This window comes from Phaenicophaeus curvirostris, chromosome 2 (assembly GCF_032191515.1).
Source record: "Phaenicophaeus curvirostris isolate KB17595 chromosome 2, BPBGC_Pcur_1.0, whole genome shotgun sequence".
In the NCBI taxonomy this organism is placed as follows: domain Eukaryota; kingdom Metazoa; phylum Chordata; class Aves; order Cuculiformes; family Cuculidae; genus Phaenicophaeus; species Phaenicophaeus curvirostris.
The window spans coordinates 106,903,291-106,918,959 of record NC_091393.1 but is presented as its reverse complement, the minus strand read 5'-3'; the positions used below and the strand labels follow the sequence as shown (position 1 = coordinate 106,918,959).

Here is a 15,669-nt window from a genome sequence, read left to right as displayed (position 1 = left end):
ATCCACCAGAGCAGCTGCACTGGGTCACTTTGACTATACAGCTTAACTTTCCGTCCTTCTCTGACCATTCCCAGGAAGGGAAACAAAGCACACCTAGGTACAGATTGCAGCTATATGGTGCTATAAATGCATTTTCATGATAAGACCATATCAAGGTCAGTACAGCTGCATAAATAATTGAAAACAAGGTTTGCAATTCAAGCTGCCTCCTCCCAGCTTTACCCAGAAATTCAATCTCTGCCTCCTGTTCCTAGAGCCAATTGAGATTTTCAAGCATTCAAAATGCCAAAGAACATTTAAAGGGGAAAAAGCAACACCATTAGTGCTTTTATCACATTGCGATTATGTGCTAAACCTCCCAAGTTACTTTCAAAAGCAGATCAAAATGCCAGGTTTTGACAAACTCGTGGGATCAAACTGAAATGTTATTAATTCTTCTCTCCAAACTATCAACCTGTCCACACTCCCCAGTGATGCCCTTTACCTGTCTGCCACCACGTGTCAACGAGGGTGCAGCGCCCTTCTCCCACCACGTGGTAGAACCATTGCCAGGCTTCATTGTTGATGGGCTCTCCAACTGGATCAAAAGAAGTAAGGAAGCAGCCTGAGACTGGGGTTTGGTGCACAACACGCTGAATGCATGATCTTTAAGCAGCATTTTTGCTGGGATGTGCAAACGACTGACTTTATCCAGAAAGGCAAGCAATAAATATCCCCGAAAGCAATTAATCAATGCAAGTCATGTATAAGAACTTTCAGAAAACTAAATAATGCAGGAAAATGCTGCTTGAGACACCTATGCCAATAAAATTCAAAGTGATGTTATTTACCACGGGATAAATCTTTCTACCAAAGAATGCAATCCTGCAAAATAAGCCAGGAAACAGGCAATCACACTAAGGTTCAATGGCCCCAACTTCAGTTTGTTTCTCCTTCTGCTAAGAAAATACCTGAAAAGCCAGACAGGGAGCCTGATTTAGCACCTATTCTTAACCTCAACCCATTTGGTCGGCTGAGCTCCTCTGCCTACTTCATTTCACCAGCCAAAACCCCATGTCTTTTTCAGAAGAAGTACCTGATCCCAAAGTCTTCAAGGAAGATCTGTCATATTTCTTCACCCACTCTTCTCCATAATTCAGCAGCAAGCGTATAGCCGTAGGTGCTCCATAAAACTGATTAATTTTCAACCTTTGTACCACTTCCCAGTAACGACCTGCAAGATGACAAACAGCCTTTTAACCTGTCTCGCACAAACATACCACCACAAACGCTAAACGGGAAGGTTAACAGCCAAAGCTAAAGCTGTGCCTACTGTGAGTACAGAATGAAACAAATGCCAATGTTTTTATCTCAACCTGGACGCACAAATGTTCCTGAACGTTGTAGATACACATTCCCAAGAAATGAAGCTTACGTTGTCAAGAAATGAAGCTTACCTCCCCTGAGGAGGCAGATCCCACTGGACAAGTTTCTCCATCTTCTTTGTCACACCTGCCATGTCTAGCCAAACCTTTGCCCACCGCTTCCTCACCTGGGTCGGGGTACACTGGAGTGCTTTCAAAGAGGACAGAGGTGGCTCCATTGCAGAGTGGTCCATACACAACATAGCTATGTCCTGTGATCCAGCCAATGTCAGCCACACAGCCAAAAACATCGCCTTGCTGGTAGTCAAATACATACTGCAAAGATAAATGTAAGGCCAGCTGACTTACTGTTGGCAGGCGCAGAGAGCTCAAAGGTAAGGTGCTGGACTAGTCATATCCATGTAGGAGCAAGAGAGCACACAGGGCTAGTGGAGCCAGACACGGAGGACATGGCAACACAACGGCCAGCCCAAGGTGAGGAAGCAAATCAGAGGGGGCAGTACCAGGGCTTTCAGTCTCCTGACTGCTTTTGCAAACATCTAGGGAGCATGGCTTTACCAGAAGCTGCTTAGAGTGGAGAAAAAAAAAACCTACAACCAAAGCCCAGAGCCCTGGATCCTGTAGTAGGCATCCTTAGGTAAGTCCACGTGGGAGGGATGACCCTGAACTGCAGGGCTCAGAGACTTAGACCCCTCACCAATATCAACACGTTTCCATGAGAAAGCTGGAGAAACTGATATGTGTCCATTAAATGCTTTCTGAAAAACATTCTTAGCTGCTCAGCTTCTCTATTACTGTTTATCATTTTCCAGATGCTCCCCTCTCTCTGCTCATTAAATTCAAGATTAGGATCTTGGACAACTCATTATCTTCTTTCACTTACGGAAAATGCTCCCCACTATAAATCTAACTCCTCAACTGTGTGAAGAGGTCCTGACTCATAAGGCACAGTCAGCTTTGTGTTTTAAATGAAAGAAAGTGGATCAGAACTGAAAAAATCCCAGCCCTGGAGCGTATGACAGAAGTGTCACCCATAAGCGTGCAAAGACCCCAGAGACCATGCAGACCAGCTGATCCCTCTACCTAGAGGAGTCAGTTCTCACTTACTTTTGCTGTCTTTCCCTGTCAGGCTCTAAACATCTGCACCAGGGTGCAGGATCTACCTTCTGGACTAAGGAAGAGATGCCTTGGCAATCATGAAGTCACTTAGAAAAGCTGATGTAACAAAACCCCTTCATGTAGAAAAGCCTGACACTTATACATTTAAATCTTCTAAAAGTTCAACTGTGTCAGCCTGAAGAAAGAAGACCTGATTACAAAAAGTGTGATAGAAAAAAAAAAACCAACCCAGATGGAGACCTGTCACTGCAGTCCTCTCCACATCTCGCTGTTACCTTTCCATATACAGATCACAGACCAGAAGCTTCAAGAAGCAGTGTCTTGATTTCTATTATTTATGAAAAACGGGGTTAAAACACTTAGCCCTGATCACATGGAAAAGCAACTCAAAGGTGCAGCCACAGAGCATGAATGCAATTTTGATCTTCAGACAAGTTACTTCGGCAGATGGTTTAGTTCGCATGGTGGTGTTGGGCTGACAGTTGGACTGTATAATCTTAGAAGTCTTTTCCAACTTTAATGATTCTATGACCCTAAGTGCTATGCAAACAGCTTGTTCTAAGGGTCTGGATCCTCTCTGAAATAAAAATGGCTAGTATTCCACTGCAAAATCGTACAGCAATATCCACATTAACAATGCCAGTAAGATACTTAACAGAATTTCCTTAGTTGCATCACTTCAATGTTTGCAAATTTTGGCCTGCAACACCAGCACATTTTAAATGCAGAAGTAGCAGCACCACAGTTTCCTTCCTCTGCTTTGCATAGTATTGTACTGCCCAGGAATAAATCTCAAAGATTAATTACAAGTTCTCAGACATTTTTCAGATTCTTTACACCCAGCGAGCCAACTGGGCAGCAAACACAGAACACAGCCACCCCCACCAGTCCATGTCCCTCTCATTAAGCACTGTCAAAAGGTTAATGAACCTCTTCCAGAGGGTGCAGCTGAGTTACCTTGTGTGTGAGAGCAGCATACAGCAGGTATCCAGCCTGGGTGTGAACAATCCCTTTGGGTTTCCCAGTGCTGCCAGAGGTGTACAGCATGAAAAGCATGTCCTCACTGTCCATGCTCTCTGGAGTGCATACAGAAGCTGCCTTGGCCATCTCCTAGGGACAAAAAAAATGTGGTAATGACAGGAAGACTTTGGGTGTATGGAGCTAACCAACATTCCATCTGTAAGCATGTCAGCAGAGTCCAAAGACAAGAACCACTGTTGCTGCTGCCCCCTCACACACGTCCGTGGTATCATAGGTTATACATGCTCGTCTAGTGGAAAGGTTCCTGTGCACACACAGCACCTGCCAGATGCAGAAATCAAGGGGAATTGGCCAGATAAAGTAACATTTCAGAAAAAAAAAATTACATTTCAAGTCTTTACAAGCTGCTGGTAAAAAAACGAAGTGTGACTGCAAACACGAACCACACAAGCCAGCAGTAGCAAGGACGACTGGACACTGTGCAGGATCTTTTTCCCTTTTAAAACTGCAGTGCTAAAACATTCATCAGCCTTCCCTGGCCCCAGCAGTGGACAAGTGTCCTGCCCATTTGATCCTCAGATACCAACAGCTTCTACTCATGACAAGGGGAGTCTTTTACTCTGCCTCTGTTGCTTTCCACATATTCCACTGTTTGGCAAGGTGCGTGAGTTCATCTCCTCACTGCTACAGTCAGAACCACGGGAAGGAAGGATGCAATGTCCTGCGAGGTCAGAGCACGCTTTTAGTCCGGCCCTTGTCCCCAGCTCAGCAGTGGAAAGGGAAACAATATGCTTTGAACAAGAAGCTTGTGGTCACTACACCTTGTAGCAGCAGAGGGCTTGTCTGCCAGATGGTAGATTTTTCAGGAAGAGGTTAAACATTTTTTCTTATGCATGCACAAACTTGCAATAATCCCTGTGTATGCCAGATGCTCAACATATGGTCGTATAAAAAACACAGCTGGCTTGCTTCTCTCAAGCTCTGTCCTGTTCTAGATGAATAATGACTTCTGCAAGAGTTATCAGGTGGCTCTTTGACGGGATTTCTAGGCACTGCCTTTTTACAACTGTACACTGTAAACATTATATATATATATAAAAATATATATATATCTCCATGCTACATGCTAGGACAAGACGAAATTGCCTCAAGTTGTGCCAGGGGAGGTTTAGATTGGATATTAGGAAAAATTTCTTTACTAAGAGAGAGTGGTAAAGCACTGGAAGAGGCTGCCCGGGGAGGGATGGAGTCTCCATCTCTGAAGGGGTTCAGAAAAAGTGTAGACATGGCACTTCGGGACATGGTTTAGGAGGCAGGGTGGTGTCAGGCTGACAGTTGAACTGGATGACCTTAGTGGTCTTTTCCAACATTTACGATTCTATGATTTACAAGGAAACATTACCAAGGGCAGGTCAAATTACTTAAAAGTGTCAGACAAACAAAAAATTAGTAAAATATGAAGAGCTGGTAGGGCCAGCTGTAATTCTTAGCTTCCGAATTACAGCATTCCTGCTCATCTCTGGCATTTATTGTGACATTTCAGCACAGCCAATTCAGGCTGACTTGCCAGTTTTTGAAACTAAGATGAAGTTCTCATATACCCCATTACAACATGAACTTACATTTTGCAGTAGCCATTACACAAGAGTTGGAAAGCACAACTACCATAAAGATCAGTAAGAGTTAACAGCATTAATGGTTTCATTCTTGTTAGTTTCAGACCCTACAACTGACAATGGGTTGAGCTCAGCTCTTGGATTACCAAAGTGCATTGGGCTGTTTGCCAGACTGAGGAAAATCCTCAGAATATGCTTTGTGGAATAAGGAGGAGCAAAATTTCTGAACAAAATCCGCCTGCTCTGTTTCACTTCCCCTGTAGCTGCTCCTATCTCACATAGCCAGCACAAGGGCTCCTGCGTAATTACACTGGCTGCAGACAGACGATTTCCAGGCGCTATTGTGATGAGTTCTTTCTGTTATCAGTCTGCCAGCAGCAGTAAAAACTACTTCTGCAGCAGGCTGCAGTCCCATGTGTACCAGCTAAACACATTAAAATGAGTGCTGTTTTCTTCCCCAGGAAGCACAGTTTCTAAATATTCCCAAGCCATCACCATCCTCCCATCATGGGGTAACCCCAACACTGTATGAAGTCTTTCCAGGAACTTGATTATTTCTGCACTGCCTTTCAACAGTGTCCAGTGTAAGAGCGCATGTGACAAAGCAGAACAGAGTGTCTGAACACAGTATAACAGCAGCAATGGTATCAGTGCACTCTGGGTCTCTCATTCCTTAAACCTCAGAACTGTTTGCAAGACTATTAAAATGGAGCAGGATACTCCCTGCCCATGCCATGATGAATAAGACATAGATTGAGCTGCCTCAACTCACAGTCCCAGCAGGGTGTGAACACAGGCAATCCATTTGAGGATGAAAATCCAGATGCCATAAGGGGCATCTCTCTTTCATCTGCAGAAGTCAGGCCCAAAAGGCACAGATGGAAAGATGACCTAGCCACCACTCAGACCTAAAAGGTGTTATCCACAGAGCCAGTGGTGGCTGCAGGGACATCCATATGCTGTCACTGCAATAGAACTGCACCCATTAGCCCACCAGGGTTCTGTGGCAGCATGGGAAGAGCCAGAAGCACTGAAAACCTTCTCCAGAAGCAGTTTAAAGAGCAGTCACTCTTGGCAGGTCTGGTGCAGCTACATCAGAGTGCCAAGCTGCAGCGGCTGCTTCATAGGCCTTTAGCTTACCTCACATATGCAAGAGAATTATGAAGATTGCCTGATCTTCCTTGGCTGCCAATTCCCAGTGTGGCACAGATCAAAGACCAAAGCCAAATATCAGATTGTGAATTGGATGATCTTCAAGGTCCCTTCAAACCCAAACCATTCTATGATCTACACATTCAGGAATACTCTGACACAATGTTCTGCACAGCCCTGCATGGAGTCTCTCAGAGATCTCTGTATTAGCTGGTTCCTACATTTATTAGTGAAGCACATTTCTCTCCCTCGGCACAGTAAACATCACATACTTTAAGAAACACCTGGGGGAAACAGACAAAGTTTACCAAAACCAACATACCTCCTCCAGGGGAATATCACGTTCACCCATCTGGACTTTGTTATCTGTTCTCTGAGCCACAAAGACATGTTTGATGCTTGGGCAGTTCTTCACAGCTTCATCCACAGTTGTCTTCAGCTCTATGATTCGGCCTCCCCTGACTCCCTGGTTGTAGGTAATAACTGCTTTGCATTCAGCTAAAAAAAGAGAAAACACTAGTAGACACACCAGTCCATTTTCCAGGCTCGTTATGTGCACCCTGCTTTCCTTACTTTTGGGGATGAAATACAGTACAACGTGTGTGACAAACACTCTATCATTAAAAAACAGTCAGTATCACTGATGGACATTTTAAAACCTGAGACCCACTGAGATTAGGTACAGCAGGAACCTCCAGTCAATCTCCTCCACCACAAGGCAGGGTCTGCTCCAGCTAAACTACTTCTGACAGCTGTCAGTCCAATAACAGAATCATAGACTCGTCAAGGTTGGAAAAGACCAGGAAGATAATCAAGTCCAACCATCAACACAATACCAACATGCCTATTAAACCACATCCTGAAGCACCACATCAACACGCTTTTTTAACACCTCCAGGGATGGAGGCTCCACGACTTCCTTGGGCAGCCTGTGCCAGTGCTTCACCACTCTTTCAGTAAAGAAATTCTTTCCAGCATCCAATCTGAACCTCCCCTGGTGCAACTTGAGGTCATATCTTCTTGTCCCATCACTTGTTACTTTTGAGAAGTGACCAGCACCCACCTTGCTATAATCTCCTCCTAGGCAGTTGTAGAGAGCAATAAGCTCACCCCTAAAACACTTCCTAAAACACTCCAGTGGTAGCTATTCTACCCCTTCCCACCAGCCCACTCCAAATCCTATCACAAGCAGGAGGAAGTCTTTCCCAATATCTAGCTTAAGCATCACTCACTGCAATTTAAATGCCTCAATTCCTGCCTAGCAAAGCTGATGTGCAGAACAGTTTCTTCCCAGTTACCTGTGTTACAGTGAATACGGCTGCTGTAGCCCAACAGCTTGCACACTGCAACCAGTGCAAGACCTCCTATGACCGTAGTGAACAAGCACCACCTTTGCCCTTTGTCATCCTGTCTCTGGGGCTCCACTGCAGACTAAAGGGAACAGCACCAAATTCAGCAGCCTTTTGGAGATGCAACCCTGATTCGAGATACCTGCAGCCTTCTGAAACTCACCCGTACCTTCCAGGAGGGGAAAACTCCTGGAAGAGAAGTGATGGCTGCCCCATCCCTGGCCGTGTTCAAGGCTGTGTTGGATAAGGCTTTGAGCAACCTGATCCAGTGGAAGGTGGCCCTGCCCATGGCAGGGGGGCTGGAACTAGATGAGCTTTAAGGTCTCTTCCAACCCAAACCATTCAGATTCTATGAAGCCACAGCATACAGCAGCACTTCGGCAGAGCACTTCAACTATATTGACTACAAAGCTGTGACTGCAGAGAAATGGCTTTTCAGCCTATCTCCTCCATACAAGTGGCCAAAAGTAAGGGGTAACTAAAAGATGTACTTGCCCTCTGTAGATTAACTCTACTAAAACAGAAAAAAAATGGTTGGACTGGATGATTCTGAAGGTCTTTTCCGATGCTAATGATTCTACAAAACTTGCTGTAAGACATTCGCTCACATTAGCCATAAAGAAACCAACGTGACTGCTGGGACTAAGTCACTTGCTATTTTGTTCTTCCATCGGTATTTTTAGCATTATTTTTTATTTAATCGCACTTTGAGCACTTTGGGCTGAGACCAGCTCTGTGTGTTGGTACATCAGCTAACGGAGCCAGGGCAGGCAGCCAATACCTCCATCGCTATACATAAATCACAGTATCACAATTGAGACTGCAGAATTAGCGCTGGGCAGGAGTATCAAAGAAACACTGTGATTATACTGTGAAAGAACAAATCGGGCTCCATTCCTAGGACCTGGTTTTCCCTCCAGCTTCACTGTTATCTGGCAGTAACCCAGTGCAGACTGAATGTTAAACAATTTATAAAGTATTTTAAGGCCAGAGGATATTGCGCCTGCTACTAAGGAAAAGGCTCTTCACAGTACTTTGCAAAGGAGAGTGAACTGTCCTGCCAGCTGAGAATGAGCCTTTTCTCTTTCTGCCAAGAAAACAGAACTGGGATATGGCTTGGAGCACTATCCAGAGGGGTTTGTTCCCCGATCTGCATTTACTTACAGTCCATGATCCTCCCAGCTAAAGATTCCGCGCTGAATCCAGCGAAGACCACAGTGTGGACAGCACCAATCCTGGCGCAAGCCAGCATGGCTGCGACAGACAAGGGAGACACAGACATATAGATGGCCACCTTGTCCCCTTTCTGTATTCCATATTTCTTCAGGGTGTTGGCAAGACGGCAAGTCAGATCCAGAAGTTCCCTGCGGCACAGAAGCAATGTCGTCACACGACTGCATAATGGGTTTTACATGGGGGAGCAAAAAAAAGGATGAACTTGAACTAAGAGAGGCATTGCGATCTCCTCCGGAACTCATCATCTTAGCAGTACAGGGCACGCCTGTGAGTCTTAAAGAAGGGTAGTGAGAGCCAGACCACTCCTGCCTTTGGGAAGAGAAGAAAAGGAGGATAGAGAGCAACACTTGTTGCAGAAGGACGAGCGAGTGAGAACCACAGGCTCTGCCTGGAGCTGCTGGGCTCTGGTGTGGGTAGAGCAGCCAGCAATCCAGTGGCTGTCCATTCCAGACTGTCCACTTGGAATACTGCATCCAGCTCCAGAGCCCTCAGCACAGGAGGAAGGTGGAACTGTTGAACTGGGTCCAGAGGAGGGCCACAAAAATGATCAAAGGCCTGTGAAACCTGCCCTATGAAGAGAGTCTGAGACAGTTGTGGCTGTTCAGCTTGGATGAGAGAAGACTCTGAGGGAGAAGAGAAGACTCCAAGGAGACCTTATTATAGCCTTTCAGTACTTAAAGGAGGCTCCTAAGAAAGATGGGAAAAACTATTTATCAAGGCCTGTAGCAAGCAACAGGACAAGAGGTAATGGTTTTAAACTAAATGAAGAGAAGCTTAGGCTGGATAACAGTAAGACATTTTTCAAACTGAGGGTGATGAAACACTGGCACAGGTTGCCTGGAAAGGTGGTAGATGCCCCATCCCTGGAAACAATCAAGGTAAGGTTGGACGGGGCTCCGAGCAGCCTTGGGTGGTTGAAGATGTCCCTGCTCCTGCAAGGAGGTTGGACTAGATGACATATAAAGGTCCCTCCCAACCCAAACCATTCTGTGATTCTACTGCCTCCAGAACACAGTGTTCATTTTAGCCACCCTTTTTACCTCTGAGCCTCCGTTAGAAGCTACCTGGAATATGTGTTGGATAAAAACAAGATGAAGCTGTCGTCTAAAGACTCCAAGCACTATTTGTGTTGGGTAACTGCTGGAAGGCTTCACAACAAGCAGCTTCTCTTTAAATCACAATGGTAAACAATGCATTTGCATGGATAATGAATAAAAGAAGTCCCAAGCCACCTGTATGTGGCAGATTTTACAAGCGTCATCCCAGCTGCATCACCCACAATCTGAATTCTTCTGTTGTCTCTTCACCCTGCCATACTGCAGAGCGCAATGGCCTCGGAGAACCGAGATACGGCTCTGCGTAAAACTGCAGCTCCTGTTGCACAGAGTAACTTGGGAACACCGAGAACAGCAACAAAGGCTCTTTTCAGAGGGCTCTCTGCTGCAATGTGCTGACTTAATAGCAGAAACGTTTCTCCAAGGAACAAAAAAGCAGTTGGTAGGCAAGGACTTACATATACACTTATTTCGATGCCTGCACGGGACAACATGATTGCAGGCATGCCGGGGGCCAAGATGCTGTCATGAACTGAACAGCTCTGCGCACCCGCAGTGGAAGGGCTTTGAGAAGACAGGTAACTGCCAGGTGAGGAGTGGTCTCAGGCCAAGGAATGGGGTGACCCTCATAAAGGACAGCAGAGCACTCCTTGCTGGTGTCAACCATCAGCTCAGAGGAGAAGATTCACAGAGTCTGACGGGAATGCAAACTGTCCTCTGGGTTCAGCGACTCGCTGACTACTAAGGCCCAGAGGAGAGGGATACCTTCTACCCGCTAGCATAATCATTTTCAACCTGTGAACCCTTAGGGGACTGCAAGCTATGCCACCAGGGACTCCAAAAACTGTTAACAAATGAATTTTGGGGGCTGCATTCCATAAGCTGTACAGCATGAAACACCCACGTATCCTTATCTCCCAGAACTGGCTGTAGCTGTGAAAAAACAAATGAAGAAATCTAGTTTTCAGCTCGTGGATGAACTGCAAATAAAATGAAACGCTGTTTGGGTCCATCAAAAATTGCGTTGCTTCTTTTTTTAAATCAATACAAGCTGGAAACAGGCCAAGCCCAAGAGCACCACTTCAGAAACATCGTAACAACACCATGGGCTGAGAATAACTTGGCAGCTTACTTTTTTAGGGTGAATATCTAAATGCCTGTGAGGCAGTGAAGCAACACACCCATAAAGACATATACAGTGACAGCTGGAGGTATGCCACTTCCTTGCCATCTTCCATATAGCAGCTTTCCAGTACTTAAAGGGAGGTACAGGAAACCTAGGGAGGGGCTCTTTATTAGGGAATGCAGGGACAGGACAAGAGGGAAGACATAAATCAGATCTTAGGAAGAAATGTTTTCCTGTGAGGGTGGGGAGGCACTGGCACAGGTTGCCCAGGGAAGTCATGGATGGGCCATCCCTGCAGGTGTTCAAGGCCAGGTTGGATGAGGCTTTGAGCAACCTGATCCAGTTGAAGGTGTCGCTGCCCATGGCAGGGGCGGGGGAATTGGATGAGCTTTAAGGTCCCTTTCCCATTCAAACCATTCTGTGATTCTATGATTCTATGACCTTTTGGGAAAGAAGGAAGAGGAGCCTCAAATCCCAGCCACAGTGCAGTGTTATTCATTTTAAAGACTATTCCTGTAGCATCAAGTAAATAGAACACTTCTGAAGCACAGGATCTCAGAGAGGTGGTCAGGTGTGCTCAGTGCCTGCTCTCTGGCAGTCACTGGGAGCAGCTCCCACCGTAGAGAGACCACAACCCTGCAGAAAGCAGATATGGAGTGGCTTTACACCAAAATGAATTTCCTCCTATAACCCCTTACAGATTGAGATCAGCCTGAATTCTGAAGCACAACATTTAATACCTCTCCAAAGAGCTGCATTACCCAGCAAGTCCCCCATATCCACATAAGCACAGTCTGTCACATGTATTATTCTGCTTACTAAATTCATGAACTGAGCGACTTCATGCAATAATGAATTCCCACCCAGTGTTTGGTTTTGTGCCTTGAACGAAGAGGTCACATTCTCTGCTCCAGAATTCATCCGATGCTGTGTTAGAAAACAGTATAATGTGGATCAATATTAAATTGCCAAAACAAAACTAAAGCTGCTCAACGGCAGAGTGCAGGAAGTGAAACCAGCCCCAGCCAGGCAGTGGTGGGAAAGCAAAAGAAAAAACTTATCTGCGATGGAAAATATCCAAGTGCTTTCAGAGCTGCAGCCTCTTTCTCCTGAACAGAAATGCCAGAAAAGCTCTGGCCAGGTTGTCCTTTCAGAGCAACGTGTTGCACTTGTTCATTCAGGACTCAGCAACCATGATAGCACTGATTTTTATGATTAACCCCAATTTTACATTTGCTTAATGGGGGTGTGTGAGCAGACCAATGGACAAGAAGGATCAAGTCTTCAGCTCTCGATCTATTTGTTTCTCCTTCTCCTTTGTGCTCTGAAAGGCCTTGGAAGTCCCTTGGCAGTGCAGCACATGAAGGAACAGACACAAAAGCAGAAAGAAGGTGAAGCCAACAACTCCAACAAAGAAATCCACAAATCCCTGCATATCAGGTGTTTCTTATGGCTCCTGCAGCAGCAACTCAACCTTCCCCTCCAGTTCAAGGAAGGGAGTTTGCACAAGGAGAGAGTTTTGCTGTGTCAGCAATCCCTCACAATCCCTCCCTAGACTTGCTCACTCCTTTGCACACATTTTGCTAACAGGCAGGCAATTAGTACATGCCAGCAGGTTACACATCTCCAGTACCTAACCTAGACACGTCTCAGGGTGGAATGAGCACCCTGCAGGGCCATTTCCCTGCAGGACTGGGTGCAACAGACCTAACTGAACTGATCAGGAGGAAACCACAACCATGACCCTCCTCACCTGCTACTGCTGTCAACCTTGGCATTGCAGTTAAAGGAGGCAATCCTGCCCTCCTGCTCTGCTCTTGTGAGACCTCACCTGGAGCCCTGTGTTCAGCTCCGGAGTCCACAGCACAGGAAGGACATGGATCTGTTAGAGTGAGTCCAGAGGAGGCAACAAAGATAATCCAAAGGCTGGGATCCTGGGATGCCTCGCTCCACGCACACAAGCTGGGCAGAGAACAGCAGGATCTCAGCAGAGCCGCTGCCGGAGAAGGAAATGTGCTGTAACAAAAGCAAGTGCCCAGACCCTCTGGACAGAGACAGCCGAGACTCTGCAAAGTCAGTTCAAGGCGCAATGGTCTGCAATGCCTCTGCAAAAACTCATGAGATCATGAGAGCTAAGGGCAAATAAGAGAGAAAATAGGGCAGCAACATGCCACTCCAGTGAATATAGCATCAAGGTGGAGCTGAGAAAGGGGGAAGCAGCTACCAGCTGGACCCAAGAGCTGAGGCCATTCATGCAGGTGAAAGAACAGTATATATCCAGGGAACTACAGGCCTGTCAGTCTGACCTCAGTGCCAGGGAAAGTCATGGAGCAGGTCATCTTGAGTGCTATCATGAAGCACATGCAAGAGAACCGGGTGATCAGGCCCAGTCAACACGGGTTCACAAAAGGCAGGTCTTGCCAAACTAACCTGATCGCCTCCTATGACAAAGTGACTTGGCTGCTGGATGAGGGAAAGGCTGTGGATGTATCTTCCTGGACTTCAGTAAAGCCTTTGACACAGTTTCTCACAGCGTTCTGCTTGAGGAACTGTCGGCCTCTGGCCTGGACAGGCGCACACTCTCCTGGGTGGAAAACTGGTTGGATGGCCGGGCCCAGAGAGTGGTGGGAAATGGTGTGAAATCCAGCTGGAGGCCAGTGACAAGTGGGGTTCCCCAGGGCTCGGTGCTGGGTCCAGCCCTGTTCAATGTCTTTATCAATGACCTGGATGAAGGCATCGAGTGCACCCTTAGCAAGTTTGCAGACGACACTAAGCTGGGTGGAAGTGTGGATCTACTGGAGGGTAGGGAGGCTCTGCAAAGGGATCTGAACAGGCTGGACCGCTGGGCTGAGTCCAACGGGATGAGGTTTAACAAGGCCAAGTGCCAGGTCCTGCACTTGGGGCACAACAACCCTGTGCAATGCTACAGACTAGAAGTCTGTCTAGAAAGCTGCCTGGAGGAGAGGGACCTGGGTGTGTTGGTTGACAGTGACTGAACATGAGCCAGCAGTGTGCCCAGGTGGCCAAGAAGGCCAATGGCATCTTGGCTTGGATCAGAAACGGTGTGACCAGCAGGTCCAGGGAGGTTATTCTCTCTCTGTACTCGGCACTGGTGAGACCGCTCCTCGAATCCTGTGTTCAGTTCTGGGCCCCTCACCACAAGAAGGATGTTGAGGCTCTGGAGCGAGTCCAGAGAAGAGCAACGAAGCTGGTGAAAGGGCTGGAGAAGAGGCCTTATCGGGAACGGCTGAGAGAGCTGGGGTTGTTCAGCCTGGAGAAGAAGAGGCTGAGGGGAGACCTCATTGCTCTCTACAACTACCTGAAAGGATGTTGTAGAGAGGAGGGTGCTGGCCTCTTCTCCCAAGTGACAGGGGACAGGACAAGAGGGAATGGCCTCAAGCTCCACCAGGGGAGATTTAGGCTGGACATTAGGAAAAAATTTTTCACAGGAAGGGTCATTGGGCACTGGCAGAGGCTGCCCAGGGAGGTGGTTGATTCACCTTCCCTGGAGGTGTTTAAGGCACGGGTGGACGAGGTGCTAAGGGGCATGGTTTAGTGTTTGATAGGAATGGTTGGACTCGATGATCTGGTGGGTCTCTTCCAACCTAGTTATTCTATGATTCTATGATATATGGTATGTGCTTTTAAACCAAAGCAAGCCAGGCAGATGGTAGCTGCAGTAACGAACATGAGCAGAGACGGTGAAAAATTATGACGCATGGAGAAGATTCTGGACTTGCTGGCAGAAAATGTTATCTTCCAACTAAAAACACAGACAAGCACAACCCATTCACTGCACTACAGGTGTGAGCATAGATAGCCACTGGACATGGATTTAATGTGAATTTACTAATCCCAACCCAGTACCTCTAAAATCAGCGGGAAGCACCGTCCGACCTCAATGACATGGCTGCTCACAGTGCAGGTGACACACTGATAGGCTTTAAATGCCATGCAAAAGGGCTCTGTGGGGATAGCTGGCTGGCTTTCCTCCTGTACCAGCAAGAAATGTGAACTGGGTGGGGCTGGGTTGCACACAAATTCCACTCTCCACGTTCCTAACAACCACTCCATTGCAAAGCTGCTCTTGAATTTGCTCCCCCAACTCACTGCTTGCTGATTTCCATCAGCTCTGGAGCAAACCCTTCACACAGCTGTCTCATGTCACAACCTGTTGGAAAACCAACTGCTTTCAGGGTCGCTGTTGCATCCCTGGAACACGAACTACCCTGCCAAGCAACATGCCACAGGGTTTGCAAGGTCTCAGGAATGCAGTTTGCGATGCTTGTTCTGTCTGAGCTCTCCTTAACCTACCTGAAGCTTTGTTTGGCTTCGTTTAGCTACAAGAGTAATGCTTCTAATTGACCAAGTAACCATGGCTAATTATTTGTTATGCTTCTTTATCTTTTTATGCTGCCATTGTGCAATAGAAACTACTAGCATAGCCAAGTAGCATACAGAAAAACAGGCCTGGCATGAAAAGAGGCCTCGAGAAGTAGAGGCACAGGATGTGGGGTAAAGGAGAGCAGGCATGGGATGTTAAGGGATGAAGCACAGGCTGGCACTGGTGGCCCCACACTGCAAACAACCAGTAAAAACTATGGAACTGATGCTGGATAAAAGCAGCCACCAATAGGACCTCTTTCTAATTATTACAGAAAAAAGAAAGAT

At 46.7% G+C, this 15,669-nt stretch overlaps 1 protein-coding gene across 1 annotated transcript in view; it reads right to left on the bottom strand.

The window, feature by feature from the left end:
- ACSS1 (acyl-CoA synthetase short chain family member 1) overlaps positions 1-15,669 on the bottom strand; it is a 49,093-nt gene that overhangs the window by 21,267 nt on the left and 12,157 nt on the right. The window contains exons 4-9 of the mRNA XM_069850907.1: positions 8,746-8,945; positions 6,555-6,730; positions 3,441-3,593; positions 1,532-1,679; positions 1,076-1,213; positions 485-577 (exon numbers count right to left, since the gene is read on the bottom strand). Of these exons, the coding sequence (XP_069707008.1) occupies positions 485-577; positions 1,076-1,213; positions 1,532-1,679; positions 3,441-3,593; positions 6,555-6,730; positions 8,746-8,945 (908 nt within the window). The remainder of the gene's footprint in view (positions 1-484; positions 578-1,075; positions 1,214-1,531; positions 1,680-3,440; positions 3,594-6,554; positions 6,731-8,745; positions 8,946-15,669) is intronic.